Below are 15,321 nucleotides of genomic sequence, written 5' to 3'. Positions count from 1 at the left end.
ACGTCATTCAAACAACACAATCAGGATCAGGTACAGCACATACAAAAAGGCAGTGAAAAGAAGAGAGATACTGTGCAACTAGTTGAACAGAAAACAAAAATGTGAAAGAGTGTGTGGGAGAGTGAAAAGAAGTTTTTTTTAATAGATGTCGCCAAGAAGTAATAAGTAGCCAACTTTTGTGATTTTTAATAATTCCTTGTTGGCTTTAATAACCACTCCGCCGCTAATTTTTTTTTTTCCCGTGTGTTTGTAGGTGAGATGAATGCACTCAAATTTTTCATAGTTTTTTGAGGACGACACCTTGAAACCCTTCCGTTGTCAGTTGACCAATTGCTCTGAATCGATTTTTGAAAACAAAAACCTAACTCTGACTGTATTCTTAATATATAACGATGTTATTAGAAAAGCAATCACGAGTAATAAAAAAAAGTAACAAATGCTCTTGCATGGAATTTCAGAAGCATGTCGGAAACAGGTTTAACTTGAGTGTAGAGGGCTGAATTGAGTATGTTTTAGCACCGTGCTTTCTTTTTTTGAAAAATTCGTGAATTTAACCGTAATATATATAGGAATAATATTGAAGTGATAATTTACGAGTAAAAAATACACAAACAAATATAGTACGTAGAAGGTTGACTTGTCACTACCTCATCACGCATGCCCAGATGACTGGATCACGGTACAAAAGTAAAATGCACTGCATCATTTAAAAAACAAAACAAACTGAAAATCATTCTAAATGATTCATTTATAAATTGCGTTAATAGAAGACGCCTAACGACAAAGAAGAACCGGTAAGAAAATTACCGCAACATCAACTGATCCCGAAGACTTGTACATATCACCAAGAATGGCCGACAGCAATGACGATTTTCCCGATCCAACTGGACCGATAATTGCTACGAGGCTACCTCTGGGCACATTCATGGTTATGTCTTTCAATATCGGGTTGCTTTTCGTAGGATCCCAAGAGAAAGTCGCGTTTTTCAAACTCACTGCATCGTCTAAAAAAGAAAACATTATTATAAATATAAATATAATCCCTCCATATATATAGATTGAATAGATTTCAACACATTGGTAAATCATCAAGGTTGTAGCCAGAATCGTACGCAGGAAGAAATAGAAATTTAATTCTTTTTTCTAATATTTTTGTAAAAAAATTAAAAAATACTGCATTGAAAGAAAATTCCTTCATATTCTGTGTTAATCAATTCCTATTGATTTAAAGTTGAAGATTGGTAATTCGCTGGAAAGAATTCATTGTGCCCCTCCCCCAAAGGAAAGGTTGACCCCCCTGCGTACGTTCCTGGTTGTACTATACAAATACAAAGGCCACAACAGGCAAATTGCCGAATGAGGTGGCTGAAAAACTATGAACATGAAAAAATGGATGCCAAATATACCGAAATACCAAAGATAAAAGCATATATCAACCAAAAAAAAATAAATAAAAAATAAAATAATAATTGATAATATATATAATAATACACTGCCCATGAAAAAGATTATGGTTAAATTTATACATGATTATTTACATAAATAAATAAATATGGTTAGCTTCTCGATTTACCCCATGTTTATCGTATTTCTTTTTTGAACTTGTCAATTGTGTAAAATTTACTACCCCCGGAAGTCAGCTATTCGATGTATCAGCAATGCTATTAGTGAGAAATATTCTTCGAACCTAGAATTGTCCCTTACGATACTGGTGTCCCCTTGTCGAAACAGTTGATTGACGGTCCACCTCGTCCACTCCGTTGAAAATTTTAAATACTTCAATCATATCCACCCGACATCTGCGCTTTTACAATGTAAATATATATACAAGTAATCAAGTCTTTCTCCATAGCTCAAGCCTTGTGTGCCAACAAGAGCCCGTATAGCTCTTCTCTGCACCCCCGGAAATCAAGTCTATGTTACTCTGTAGGTTACGGTCTCCAAAGCCTAACGGTATACTCCAGTGCAGGACGAACTAAGCCTCGGAAAAGCAAAAAAATGACTTTGGGAGAACTCGAAGAGACCTTTTTAAGAAGGAAACCGAGCATTATATATTTGATTTTTGATCACCGCTGAAAAATGTTTAGAAAACCTAAACCGCTCATCAATTCCCAAATCAGCGACCCTAGTTGCATTCTGGATGTAGTAATACCATTAAATTCGTAAGAGTGAAACGTGGGTTGTTTGAACCATCGATTATCAACACCTGCAATCAGATTCAAATTTGTGTGTAACATCTAGATAGTCACCCAGATACAATCGATAGCTATCGCTTGGATTCCTAACCAGACCCATAAGTTTCACGTCATCTGTGAATCTGCTAATAATCCCATCGATACCCTGATCGAGTTTATCGATAAAAAGTGAAAAAGTATTGTCCCGAGGACGCTTCCTTGAGGGACTCTACTTTCACACCTGTGCAATACAAAAATGTCCCGTTCACCATAACCCGTTGTGACCTATCTCTCAACCTCCATTCTATCCAATACAACAAGTTGCCTCCAATCCCAATCTCATGTAAACGCAATAAGAGTTCACCATGTTGGACCAAATCAAAGGCCCTCTGGAAATCAAGGTAAACAACATCTACATTCTTACCCAAAGCCTTAGTCACGTGATCATAGAGGCACAGGAGGTTAGTTACACATGACTTCTCCTTCCTGATGACCTATGCTGATTATCCGATAGAATTTCTGCGTAAAATCCAAAGGAAGAGCGTTAAATGCATATAGAAAGGTTTTCCGTATTTAATGCTGTTCTTTCCCAAATTTCCTCCGTTTTTAGAATTCGAATTTCTCTATGAATATTGCACTTAGAAACTTGGAATTTTCTTTGTTGGCCTGAGGAGAGACAAGGCAACAACTTTCTAATCGGGAGTTAGAGCACGGAGGATCGTATAAAAATTAACACACTGTGTTTTCACTCTCAAATCTGGTACAGAGTAATTTTTGAACACCCGTTGCACATTTTTTAAATTGGAATCATACGGCGGACGGTTGATGAGATAAACGCAGGGCTAGCACTTACAGGACACCCTGTATAATAAAAAGCCGATCGGTAGGAACATTCAACTTTCCCTATCAAAAACACTAGCACCATCTGGCGGTGTTGTTAACCCTTTGTCTTCGGAAATACCCGAAAAAATGGTTCTTTCACTGCGGGAAAAAAATAAAAAGAAGAGAATATAGAAATAATAAAAAATTAGTAAATAAATAAATATATATACAGTATATAATAAAAAAAAAGAAAAAAAAACTAATATATATATATGCAAACGCCATCTATAAGTCATTTAAAGAAATTCATCTTAAAAAAAATTCTAATCATCACAGAATGATTGAGCAGGCTACTACGCTCATCAGCATGGATGATGGTAGCGGGTTGAACATGCGAACTTCCTAGAACCGGAAATCTAACATTTCATGCGGCAATAACCTACTGAATGTAAATTCAGTATCGATTGAATCGATTGTTAAGAATAATGGGAGAGATTATTATAGCCTCACCTTTACTCGGGTTACTTCCAACAAGGTGTTGATCTCTCTCTTCAGCATTCAAGAAGGTTTGCAGTCTCTTCAAAGACACGTGGACCTACATTGAAACATGGAGCGCATGAGGATTCGAATTCGTTACATAAATAAAGTGGTTGGGTAATTTTTCATCGCTTTTGTAAAAGGTTTTAATATTAATTTAATTATTATATAGAGACTAATAAATTAGGTTACGTTATCACCTGAATATAATCGGCGATTATTTCGGGCATCTCCAGGACAGAATATCTGAGGATGTTTAAGAGGTTCAAGGAGACGAATACCGTGTTCGGATCCAAAATGTTCCTCTGATCGACTAATATGTAAGTGACGAAGCAGGCCACGGCGATCTGTGTAAATTAGACACGAAAAATTAAGATGCATAAACTACTACTCATTGTTTTTTTTGTCAAGATTTACTAATCAATGTTGTGAATGGGTCAAGAATAATATATAGCGTGTCCCATAAATTCGTAAACAGTTTTAAATTCATGAAATGTGAAGGAATTGGTATATTTGAATGCGTTTGCAAAAAAAAGTTATTCTCGCGAAGGATTTTTTCGGTACAAAAAATTCCAGTTCAAATTTTTGTCGATAGAGGACGCAGGTAAAGTAATCAGACAGAGGTGATTGTACCCGAACCTTTCTTGAATCTCTTCTGTTTTCGAAACGTTCGTAAAGTTTCAGCCGGTGATTCGTGGCTGAGGCAACTCAGCTTCACCAACAGTGCTTTACTCACCCCAATGCAAATCTTGTGTAAGCGCTAGTAACAGAAAAATTCCGAAATGCATTTTATAGGACACTGATTTGCATATTTCCAGTGGTTTGCTTTCGTGCAGCGCTTTCTATAGAAAAAAATTGGGGTAGGCCGTGTCATAGATAAGGGCCACAAGTTCTGACGTGAATGCGTTTTTCGTGCTTTAATCCCGAGTTAAGTACTGGCATAATGAAATTATGTTAGCACCATCGGCTTTATATTTGGAATAGCTAACAAACGATACAAATGTCGTCTATTTTCGTTGTGAACTGCTTGAGATATGGTGAAAAAAAATTTGTTACGAATCAAGGCAATGGGTGTGGTGCCCAGATGAGAAGAGGCATTGAAACCGGAGTGATGCACCTTTGCCATGTATATCAGACGGTACCATTGCTTTTGACGCGCGTTTGGAAGGTACTTCATGATATAGGAGCGTTTGAAGAATTTCGTATTTAAAAGACGTATTCACGTAAAAAATCTGAACTAAAAAAATCCTCCTTTGTGAGAATAACTTCTTCGCAAACCACAATCAAATATGCAAATTCCTTCAATTTTTATGGATTTTAAAACATTTACGAATTTATGAAAAGCCTGTACGTATACTTAGTTATTTTTACCATAAAGGGTGCGCAGCTCCAAACGAAAGTACCAGCACCAAAACAAAACTGAAACGTCCTTATGAAGCGAACTTCTGAAGCTCTAATGTTATTAAGCTTATTCATGAACGGTATTTCCCATGCGTACAGCTTCAAAACCTTGAAAAATTCAAAGGAAACAAAATTAGCTGTGTTATTTGAATACAACTGTAGTTTCAGTTTTTACAGTCATCAGAATCCATCAGAATCTATAAACACAACCGTCTTTAGTATGAAAGATTAAACGACGAAACTGAACTGACAGGCTAACGGTCGTATTTTACTCTGACACAGTTTAAACCATAGTTTCCCAACCTTTTTTGTCCCATCTCGCCCCTTCTTCAGAATTTTTTTTCTAGCATCGCCCCAACATAATTTAACCCATAGAATCTTATATTATACCCGTAGCTTCTACCGCCCCCCTGTAACATTCCATCACCCCCTGGGGGCGTTAACGCCCACGTTGGGAATCACTGGTTTAAACTATTGTATGCCCATACTGAGTTGGCCTCTGACCTTGACGCGCGAAGGCAGAGTTCATTTTCCAAGGAGGGAAAACGGGGGGAAAAGGGGGGAAAACTCACTTAAATAGCACAAAAGACGCCAATGGAAATACCAACCTGCTCCTTTACCCTGCGACCTTTACCGAAAGGAGATAAATGGAATCGTCCATCGTGACGTTTCATGCCGTTGCCAGAAGCCATCTCAGCGTGGGCAAGGCGACTCGATAAGGAGGCTATAAGCCCTATTCAAGAATCTGAGGTATATAGCGTGGGTATAGCCACTAGAATAAGGTCCTTTTCAAGGCGCCTTAAGCGTGGGTATATAATACAAATCGCAAGTGAAAGGAGGTGAGATCGAAACAGATTGGTTAAATTCAGCATTTTAACCAATCTTTGTCGATTTCTAATCCTTTAACCTACATGTAGTTTAAACTGTGTCGGTGAATACGGCCTACTACTAAACCAGACATGCACCTCGTCCATATTCCTCTGCGGAACCTCTAACGAATTGATACATGTTGGATGTTGGAATGTGGGTGTATGTATAGTGATCCTTCCGTGAAGTTTGTTTCTGTGTAATGCTTGTTATGTGTAGTGCTGACCTCTGCATTCAGCTTTTTAAACTATGAGTTTTTCCTCAACTCATAGAGCGTGAAGGTGAATACGGCCGTTAAACAGAAATAGAAACCCAGTATAATATTCAGTTTAATATCTAAAACTATGTAGTGGCTACACATGAATCGGTCGAAATGTTTCGCGGCGGACTAGAGGTTGAACAATACTGGGCAAGAATAAAGCAAACTTAAATGAATATTGGTACACAGCAAATATTTATACAGCTCAAATATTGGCTCCTTATGCCAGTCAGTGGTTCTCGATCCTTTTGAAACAGCGCAGCGGTCCGGTAAATTAAATTTCTACGAGTCGAGAGCCCGAGTACTCTCTTCTCTTCTCTATAATGCTCGTACACACAAATGAGTATATAAGCTACTGTAAATGTGATAAATCCGGCTATAATCATATGCCATATCGTCGAGCATTTTGGAAAGTCTGATGAATTTCTCTTAATTTATCACTTTCACCTGCGATTATGCATGTTACCCAAGCGTCGTTGGTAAATTTAATAAGTACTAAAAAAATTATTTTAACGGCTGTTATGCATAATATCCAAGCTTTGAATCGTTGGTAAACATGATAATCGTACTATATGATACATACTATACATGATAGTTCATACATGTATTGTATCATTATATAGGGTATCGGGGGGTACGATCGTAAAACTTGTTATCGTTATATCGGGGTCCGAATATATCCATCTCACACACACTAGAATCTTTTGGAATTTTTTTTATATTTATCAAAACTTCACACCAATTACAATAGGGTATTATGCATTATCACAGATAAAGGTGATAAATTTCAAGTATTTATCAAATTTATCAGCAGCAATTGGTTATCATGCATAATCGCCGGTAAAAGAGATAGTGTTTTCCAGTATTTGCCAAATTTACCAACGATGTGCTTAGTAAATTTAACAAACTTACCGAAACGATTGGTAAACATACATGATAACCTGCTATTATGTATAATATGTATCACACATTTACCGAAGTATTTCATAAATCAACGAGCAATTAATAACTATATCAATTACATGGTGATTATTAAGTAAGATGATAATTAATTAATCGAAACGGACTAACAAATTGCTAAATTAACTTTAAAGCCGGTATTACACTATAAAAGTTTGATAAAATTCTTTTATAAAACTTGAAAAATGTAACTAATAAGCACATTTGTTACATTCGAGCGAACTTAACTGATTAACCAATTGGTTGCATTTTTCAAGTTTGATAAATTAATTTTTATCAAACTTTTATAGTGTAATGCTGACCTAATGCATCGTACCTTAATTCCATCCAAGACCTCGGTTATAAACTTCAAACGGGCATCTTTCATTTCCATTTGCTTTATCTGTAAACAGAACAGCGTCCTTTGTTTATACCTACATTTCTTTCTTAAAAATACCGTGATTATTGATCTTGTGTGGTATAACACCAAGGATATCATACCTGAACTGAGTTAGTCTTCTTGGAGATGTACATGCTCAGAGCGATCATCAGGCTCAAGACCACGAAACCAGCCAAGCAAGAGGGGCCCAGGTACGACCACAAGAGAGACACCGCTATGATGATCTTCAGCGGGGCACCGACCAAATTTATGCAGAAAGAGAAGAACGTGTACACTTTCTCGGCATCGACAGCCATCAAGTTGACGATCTCGCCACTCGTGTAGTCCTGACGGGCTGAACTGCCCAGCTTCAGAGACTGCAAACATGGAAAATAGACGGAAATTCAATGATTGAACCAGAGACGGGGACACGGATAAAACATTAAGGGGACGGGTGCTGATAGTTGCTGGTCGTCCCGTACGGGACACACTTCAGTACGTACTTGAGTACGACTTGCGTATGCAAGAGAGTAAGGGTGCATTGCGTTGTTTTTTCAGAAATTGTTGGGTGGGGCTCAGCCCCCTTCAAAATTTATTGAAGGGGGGGGGGCGGGGGAAAGGCTCAAATGGCATCAGCTCCTAAATTCCGGTGCCTATGGATTGAACATAGATATCGACTCGAATCGAGCAAGAATGTGTAGAATTGAAGCTTTATATATATATAGAGTACTACTCTTATATATATATATAAGAGTAGTACTATCACTTTTCTCGATCAAATAAGATGAGGCATCAAATATTGTATGGTTGCCTAGTATCTGATAGGAGGGCGATTCACCTATTTCTCTACAGCAGTGTTTCCTAACATCCCTTGTAGTGAAGGTCAATTTGTTTGGAAACACTAATGTTTCTAGGTTAGTCTTAAACACTTGGTACTTGTGGCAGGTTTCAGGAGTTAATACAGTCGATGCCACTTGTTAGTATCACGGATAGTGTCGTTTGGGTCATTTGGGTATTGTTAGCACCTTTTCAAGTAACGGAATCGACCGATACCATAACATGGGAAAAAGCTCGTTTATAATTATCGGAACTTCGGATAATTGTATCATTTTGTTTTTTGCGTATCAAGAAGCTAAAAATGGTTCCGTTTTACAAAAAAATGGAACGATTGAACATTTTGCAACCAATTATGTGGGAAAGAAAAACGGTTGTCCCGTCTTACCAACCTTCGTTTACCATACATCCCGTTCTACCAAACGGGATGCATGGTCACTACACTTACGAACAGGACTTTTTCGGATATAGTTATCACTCAGCCATTTTTATCAGAAATCCAGAGTCCCGATGTGATCACATTAAGCGGTGGGGACTGTATTTGAGACATCTATTTGCATGGATATAAAGCTAATGTAAGGCTGAGGCCACACTCATGTCCAGCCTGTCCCACCCAGCAAGTTCCAAGGTTGGTCGTGGGAGTGTAGTGGGGGACTAGAAGGTATTGGACGGCTGGTCGAAGAGAATGGCCGCGACCTTCCAGTCTTCATCCCAAGTCAACGGAGCCACCTTTCTTCCCGATCCTTAAATTCGTCTGGCCACACATTGGCCGAAGAGCGCAAAGCCACAACACGGAGAGTGTTCTGGAAGCAATATTCGCCAATGAAAATTGGACCAGGGAACATTAAGCTTAAGCCGCTGGTGCTTCATTGCAGCAGGGAGAGGCAAATATTAGAAACAAACATTTACGAATGACTATAGGACCAAGCTGGACATGTATGAGTGTGGCAACTGCTTCAGTATACTTGTTTAACCGTCGAAGAGATACGGTGCTGCAAATGGGGGGAATTATGTACTGATTAAAATAAATGATATGCTATGCATACATTACTTTTCGATAAACGGCTGAAATGACGGTTGACTTCAACTGAAGAGCCAAGCTCTCTGAGTAAAAAATCGCCACATTATACGATATTATTTGGACTATCACGACGATACAAAGCACCAATACGTACAGAATTCCCTTCCACAAATAATCATCACTAGACATGAAGGATATGATGAGACTGAAAAGGAGACACGGGAATTGAAATAAATGCTGTTACGGAAAATTACACAAATAGTGATTATTTATCATTTATTATGGTAATACCCGATAATTATCACGTAATAAGTGTATTAGGATTTTGTTTTACTAATTGGTTTAAAAAAAGAAAAGAAAAAATCATATTCGTGCACGGGGTAAATACCGATATTTAAGTCAGGCTCGGATCCAGGGCGGTGTCGGAGAAGCAACTTATTGTGTAGGGGCATTGGATTCAGTGTATAATACGGAACAGACAAGTTTATTCCCATATTATTCTGGTCTTGGGAGTGGCGATCATTCCTATCGTTTCTCCCTCTGGATCCATGCCTGAGAGAAGGCAGGCATCTTCAGCTGCGAATGAAGCTGAGGCAGATTTCTTTAGCTGTGAATGGAGCGGAGGCAGACAATTTTTTTTAGATTTGAATGGAGCAAGGGCATACATATCTTAAGCTGCGAATGAGAGCCTAGGCAGACATATTCACCTGCGAATGAAACGGTTGCAGACCTCTTCAACTGCTAATGAAACGGTTGCAGACCTCTTCAACTGCTAATGAAACGGTTGCAGACCTCTTCAACTGCTAATGAAGTCGAGGCAGATATTTTCAGCTGTGAATGAAGCCCAGTCATATTCAGCTGCGAATGTAGCGGGGACAGATATATTTAGCTGCGAATGGGACGGATCCAAGGCGATGTGTCGGAGAAGCAACTTATTGTTTTACGGGACAGACAAATTTCTCTTATAATTATTCGGCTCTTGAGAGGGGGGGGGGGGGCTTTATGGATCTGCGCTTGATTTCAGTTGATTACACAATTGGCTCTTTAATAACGAAACTTACTCGAGTAGCAAAGGCGGAATAAACTGTGTAGCGACACTGAACAGATTCCATAGAACGGCCCATGCCAACCAGGGCCAGAATGATTTTACCAGAGCTCTCGTTAGGCTCTGTTGCGACTTCGGCGGCTTGTCGTCTCCGGAAGGTGGTGTTGCATCCTTAGCTTTAGACTGGCTGCAAAGAAAAGACGATTTATGCACAAACTAAAATGAAAACCAGTAACTTTTCGTCATTACATATATCGACTCGGATAAAGTTAAAAAAAATCTTCGAATGTATGTTATTACGAAGTCATAATCGTGGGGACATGGGATAAATCTCTTAAGCCCCGTTTACATTGGAAATGAAAAATCCGGTTTCCTTCACTCTGCAATAGGGAAAAATCGCAGAGGATGATGGGAAATGGAGTATGCACCGCAAAATTCTTCATAGAGAAGAGGGTGTAAATATTTTCAAAGTTCGTGAAAAGGGGAGTTTTCGAAAGTCTCTTATATCCTTCAAAAAAATTCGGCCCCGAAGCCTACTGTAGGACACGAGGAGGCCCTGGACATAACTTCAATTTTTCAAGGGAGGCCTTCATATACTCAGAAATGGTTTACAGAAATTTCGCCTCTGACATTTCGTCCCCGCACATTTCGCCCCACAAATTTCTTTCCTGACATTCCGCCCCACACATTTCACTCCTGGCATTTCGTCCCACACATTTCCCTTCTGATATTTGGCCCCTGACACTTCACTCCAGAAATTTTGCTCCGCACATAATTCATCTGCCCTGGCAGTGTGAGTGACAAAGTAAGTGGGTGAGTGACCAAGCAAATGACTATATGAGTGACCAAGTGAGCGGGTGATTGACCAAGTAAGTGACTATATGAGATATGAGTGGGTGAGTGACCAAGAGAAATCGTGAGTGGCCAGTTGAAAGGGTAGGTGACCGTATGAGTGGACAAGTGAATGGGTGAGTGACCTTGATCAGTCATACGGCTACTCACTGGATAACCGAGTAACTCACTAACTCACCATAACTCACTAACACCGAGAGTCGCACACTCACTTGGTCACTAACTTGGTCTCTCTCTCACTCGGTCACTCATAGAGGCAGGGCAGGAAAAAGGTCTGGATCGACATGTAGGGGGAACGGAACGTCGGGGGCGAAATGTCGGAGGCAAAATTTCCGGATCCTTCAGAAATACCTAGAATGCTTGCGTACCACTAGAGATATGGGAAGGTCGCTTGCTTAAATACCCCCTTGAAAGAACAGATATGCCTGTGAACCTCCCGCACCTAGGAATGAGTTGAATGCTTATTTACTCATAGAAATGCGTAGGAGGCCTGTTAATCTTCATCATGCATATTCTCTCGTATATTGTCACATGATTATTTCTCTGAATTTTTTCAAAAACCTTACTGGTTTCTCACGCCGTTGATAATTATTTTTCGCGAACCCTTGAATGACCAGTCGCCACATACTCACCGGGATATACTTACCAGATGTTGAAAAAACCGAGTTATGACTGGAGCCCGGAAGTTCAATGCTAGAAATGGAAGCAAAATGCTAGAAATGCATTTTTTCCTATTTTTGAAGGTTTTTTTTTGTAAAAGTGGCTTTTTTGAATTTTTCCTGCCGTAAATGCCTATTTCGACATTGTTTTATGTTTGTCCTGAATCTTGGGGTAATTTTTGTAAAACTCGGATATTTTAGATTTCGCGAATCGCAAAGAAATTGTTGTTCATAAAAATTTTAAAATTCTTAGCATCAATTCTTATCAGGAAATGCTCCCCCCCCTAGTCCCATTTAAACGCAAAGAGGACTAAAAATGCCTGCGATATCGCCAGTCATAAGAGAGACAAAGAATTTTCATCTCTGCTATACACAGTTTTCAGATAGAAATCAACATACCATCAAATTCACATCGCGATTGTAGGAGCGGATTTCAATTAAAACATAATTATTATAATTATTCATTAATTATTGTTCTTCAATTTTCTAGCCAACAATATTTTGCATGAAAGCTAATTAAATATCTTAGTTGAATAAAATCGCCTCCGACCTAAGCTTGAAGGACCACAATAACCTCTTTCTGGCATGATAGTATCAACCTGGTTAGGCTAATAATGTAGTTATTATAAACTAATATGGAAATACAGACGGAGTAATTTTTTTAGCCATTTTAGTGATTTTTCGGACTCTTATTATCTTGATTTTCACTCATTTTTCCTTTTTTACACAAATTATAAATGCCTTTCTTTAGTGCCATTTTAAGCATTTTTAGTCCTTTTTTGCCTGCCTATTTTTATAATTTTTAGTGCTTAAACCCTCCGGCTTCTAATTATGATAATATAGGAATGATACCTCACATCAAATAAATAGCCTCTATTTTCAACTAAGAATGTTTTCAGATTATGAAGAATCGCCGTTTATGAGATTATTACATGCAAAGTATAATAATGTATATAACCTTTCTCTGGTGTCTGACCACGGCCATTGAATCAGGAACTTTTTCCATAGGTATCGGGCTTTTATCTTCTTCGGCAACGGTGGGAAGTCCTCGACCGTGAATAATGTCCTCGCTCCTTTATACACGAACCTAATGGGTCAATTGTAATAAAAATAAATCATTCTCAATAAAATATCCATCGATTGATATAGTTACCTTCTACCTCCGCATTTTTAGCCGGCATGCCGGGAAACAGCGATGGAGTCTATCGTACTTTGAAAGCCCGTTTTTTCCGGCATGAAAGGGTATTAAAGTCAAATTCCGGATAATTCTTAAATATCTTCGGAGCGGAAATGACCATTCGAAAAGCTGGTGCTATTCAAGTTTTCCAGGATGCCGGCTAATTCGGGGGAGGGGGAAATACCGCATCTAAGTCATTTCTGTCGATTGCAATAATAATTCATAATTTCTGGTAGAAGTTATTTAGCGTGCCATTATTTCCCTCATTGATTTATCAAGTCATTTTTTTAAAATATTTCTGAAATTAATTGTTTAAAAATTCTAAAATTATATATTTCAGTAATTCTGAATTTTCTCATGAATTCTGGAATTATTTCTTTGATTAATTTTGAGTTTTCATCAGTTTTGTGTCCGGAATTATTTCTTTCATCAATTCGGTTTTCAAATCGTTTCTTCAACTAATTGTGGAATTGATCATTTTTCAATGTTTTCGTCTGTGATTTGCTAGGTTTTGGGAGATACATCCGAGAGAAAAAAGTTGTATGCTTGGCTTGTACGAGAGAATTTCAGCTGTAATCAGAGGCGGATTTAACGGAGGGCGCACCGGGCGCACGCCCGGGGCCCCGACTTCGAAAAGGGACGACTTTTAAAAACACAAATTTCATACTTTTTTCTAATTTAGGGGGCCTAATATTTTCTTTTGCAACCCGGGCCTCGACCGACATAATCCGCCATAATCCTTACCTTTTCATCACAGGTGCAATGTTGCACCAGTGTTGCGAACAATATCCAACCTTGTCGAGGACAAGATTATTCTTTACCACATCCTCAACGTCATCTCGTTTTCCTTTTTTTTTGCTTATTAGCAGATAAGTTCCGATGTTCTTGTCCTATTGTATAGCACACACTATGTAAACTGAAGAGCCAAAAAAAACTGGTACAGGCATGCGTATGCAAATAAAGAGATATGGAACCAGTCAGAGTACGGCGCTGCGGTCGGCAACGCCTATATAACACAAGTGTCTGGCATAATTGTTAGATCGGTTACTGCTGCTACAATGGCAGGTTATCGAGATTTAAGGGAGTTTGAACGTGGTGTTATAGTCGGCGCACGAGAGATGGGACATAGCAACTCCGAGGTAGCGATGAAATTTGGATTTTCACGTACGACCATTTCACGAGTGTACCGTGAATATCGGGAATCCGGTAAAAAATTAAATCTACGACATCGCTGCGGCCGGAAAAAGATCATGCAAGAACGGCATTGGACTGTTGAGGACTGGAAACACGTTGCCTGGTCTGACAAGTCTCGGTTCCAATTGCTTCGAGCTGATGGACGTGTACGGGTATGGAGACAACCTCATGAATCCATGGACCCTACATGTCAACAGGGGACTGTTCAAGCTGGTGGAGGCTCTGTGATGGTATGGGGCGTGTGCAGTTGGCGTGATATGGGACCCCTGATACGTCTAGATACGACTCTGACAGGTGACAGGTACGTAAGCATCCTGTCTGATCACCTGCACCCATTCATGTCCATTGTGCATTCCGACGGACTTGGACAATTTCAGCAGGACAATGCGACACCCCAAACGTCCAGAATTGCTACAAAGTGGCTCCAGAAACACTCTTCTGACTTTAGACACTTCCGCTGGCCACCAAAATCCCCAGACATGAACATTATTGAACATATCTGGGATGCCTTGAAACGTGCTGTTCAGAAGAGATCTCCACTCCCCTCTTACTCCTACGGATTTATGGACAGCCCTGCAGGATTCATGGTGTCAATTACCTCCAGCACTACTTCAGACATTAGTCGAGTCCATGCCACGTCGTGTTGCGGCCCTTCTGCGTGCTCGCGGGGGCCCTACACGATATTAGGTAGGTGTACCAGTTTTTTTGGCTCTTCAGTGTATATGTAACGGAAAATGCGATAAATCCCGTTATTGTACATAATAGCCCGTTATTATGCGTAATCGCCAAGCATTTTGGTAAGTTTGACGAATTCTCTCTAAATTGACCACTTTTACCGGTGATTATGCGTAGTTACCCAAGCGGCGTTAGTAAGTTTGATAAATTTCCCAAAATTAATCACTGTTACTAGCGATTATGTATAGCACCCAAGCGTTATTGGTAAATTGACTAGGTACTAAAAAAAATTATCACTCTTACCGGTTGATTATGCATAATATAAAATGTCGCGTCGTTGGCAAGCATAATAAATCGTAGTATATGATATACTGTACATGATAGTAATGTACCATTATATCGGGGTACGAACTATAAAATTTGTTGCCATATATTGGGATCCGACTGTATTCATCATCCATACACATTTGGAATTTTTTTTCATAT

General features: G+C 39.1%; 1 protein-coding gene across 2 annotated transcripts in view; it reads right to left on the bottom strand.

Moving 5' to 3' along the window:
* Positions 1-15,321, bottom strand: part of LOC149087728 (ATP-binding cassette sub-family C member 1-like) — a 53,635-nt gene that overhangs the window by 24,697 nt on the left and 13,617 nt on the right. For both annotated transcript variants that reach the window (XM_089231608.1, XM_089231609.1), the window contains exons 7-15: positions 12,748-12,876; positions 10,295-10,465; positions 9,264-9,438; positions 7,501-7,755; positions 7,337-7,402; positions 4,905-5,042; positions 3,734-3,880; positions 3,507-3,591; positions 808-1,004 (exon numbers count right to left, since the gene is read on the bottom strand). In XM_089231608.1, the coding sequence (XP_089087734.1) occupies positions 808-1,004; positions 3,507-3,591; positions 3,734-3,880; positions 4,905-5,042; positions 7,337-7,402; positions 7,501-7,755; positions 9,264-9,438; positions 10,295-10,465; positions 12,748-12,876 (1,363 nt within the window). The remainder of the gene's footprint in view (positions 1-807; positions 1,005-3,506; positions 3,592-3,733; positions 3,881-4,904; positions 5,043-7,336; positions 7,403-7,500; positions 7,756-9,263; positions 9,439-10,294; positions 10,466-12,747; positions 12,877-15,321) is intronic.

Source organism: Pholcus phalangioides, unplaced genomic scaffold, assembly GCF_987345545.1.
Source record: "Pholcus phalangioides strain wild (caught in Gottingen) unplaced genomic scaffold, Ppha-v1.0 ptg000004l_1, whole genome shotgun sequence".
NCBI classification, from domain to species: Eukaryota; Metazoa; Arthropoda; class Arachnida; order Araneae; family Pholcidae; genus Pholcus; species Pholcus phalangioides.
Note: the sequence above shows the minus strand (reverse complement) of the source record. Positions and strands in the feature narration are given on the sequence as shown.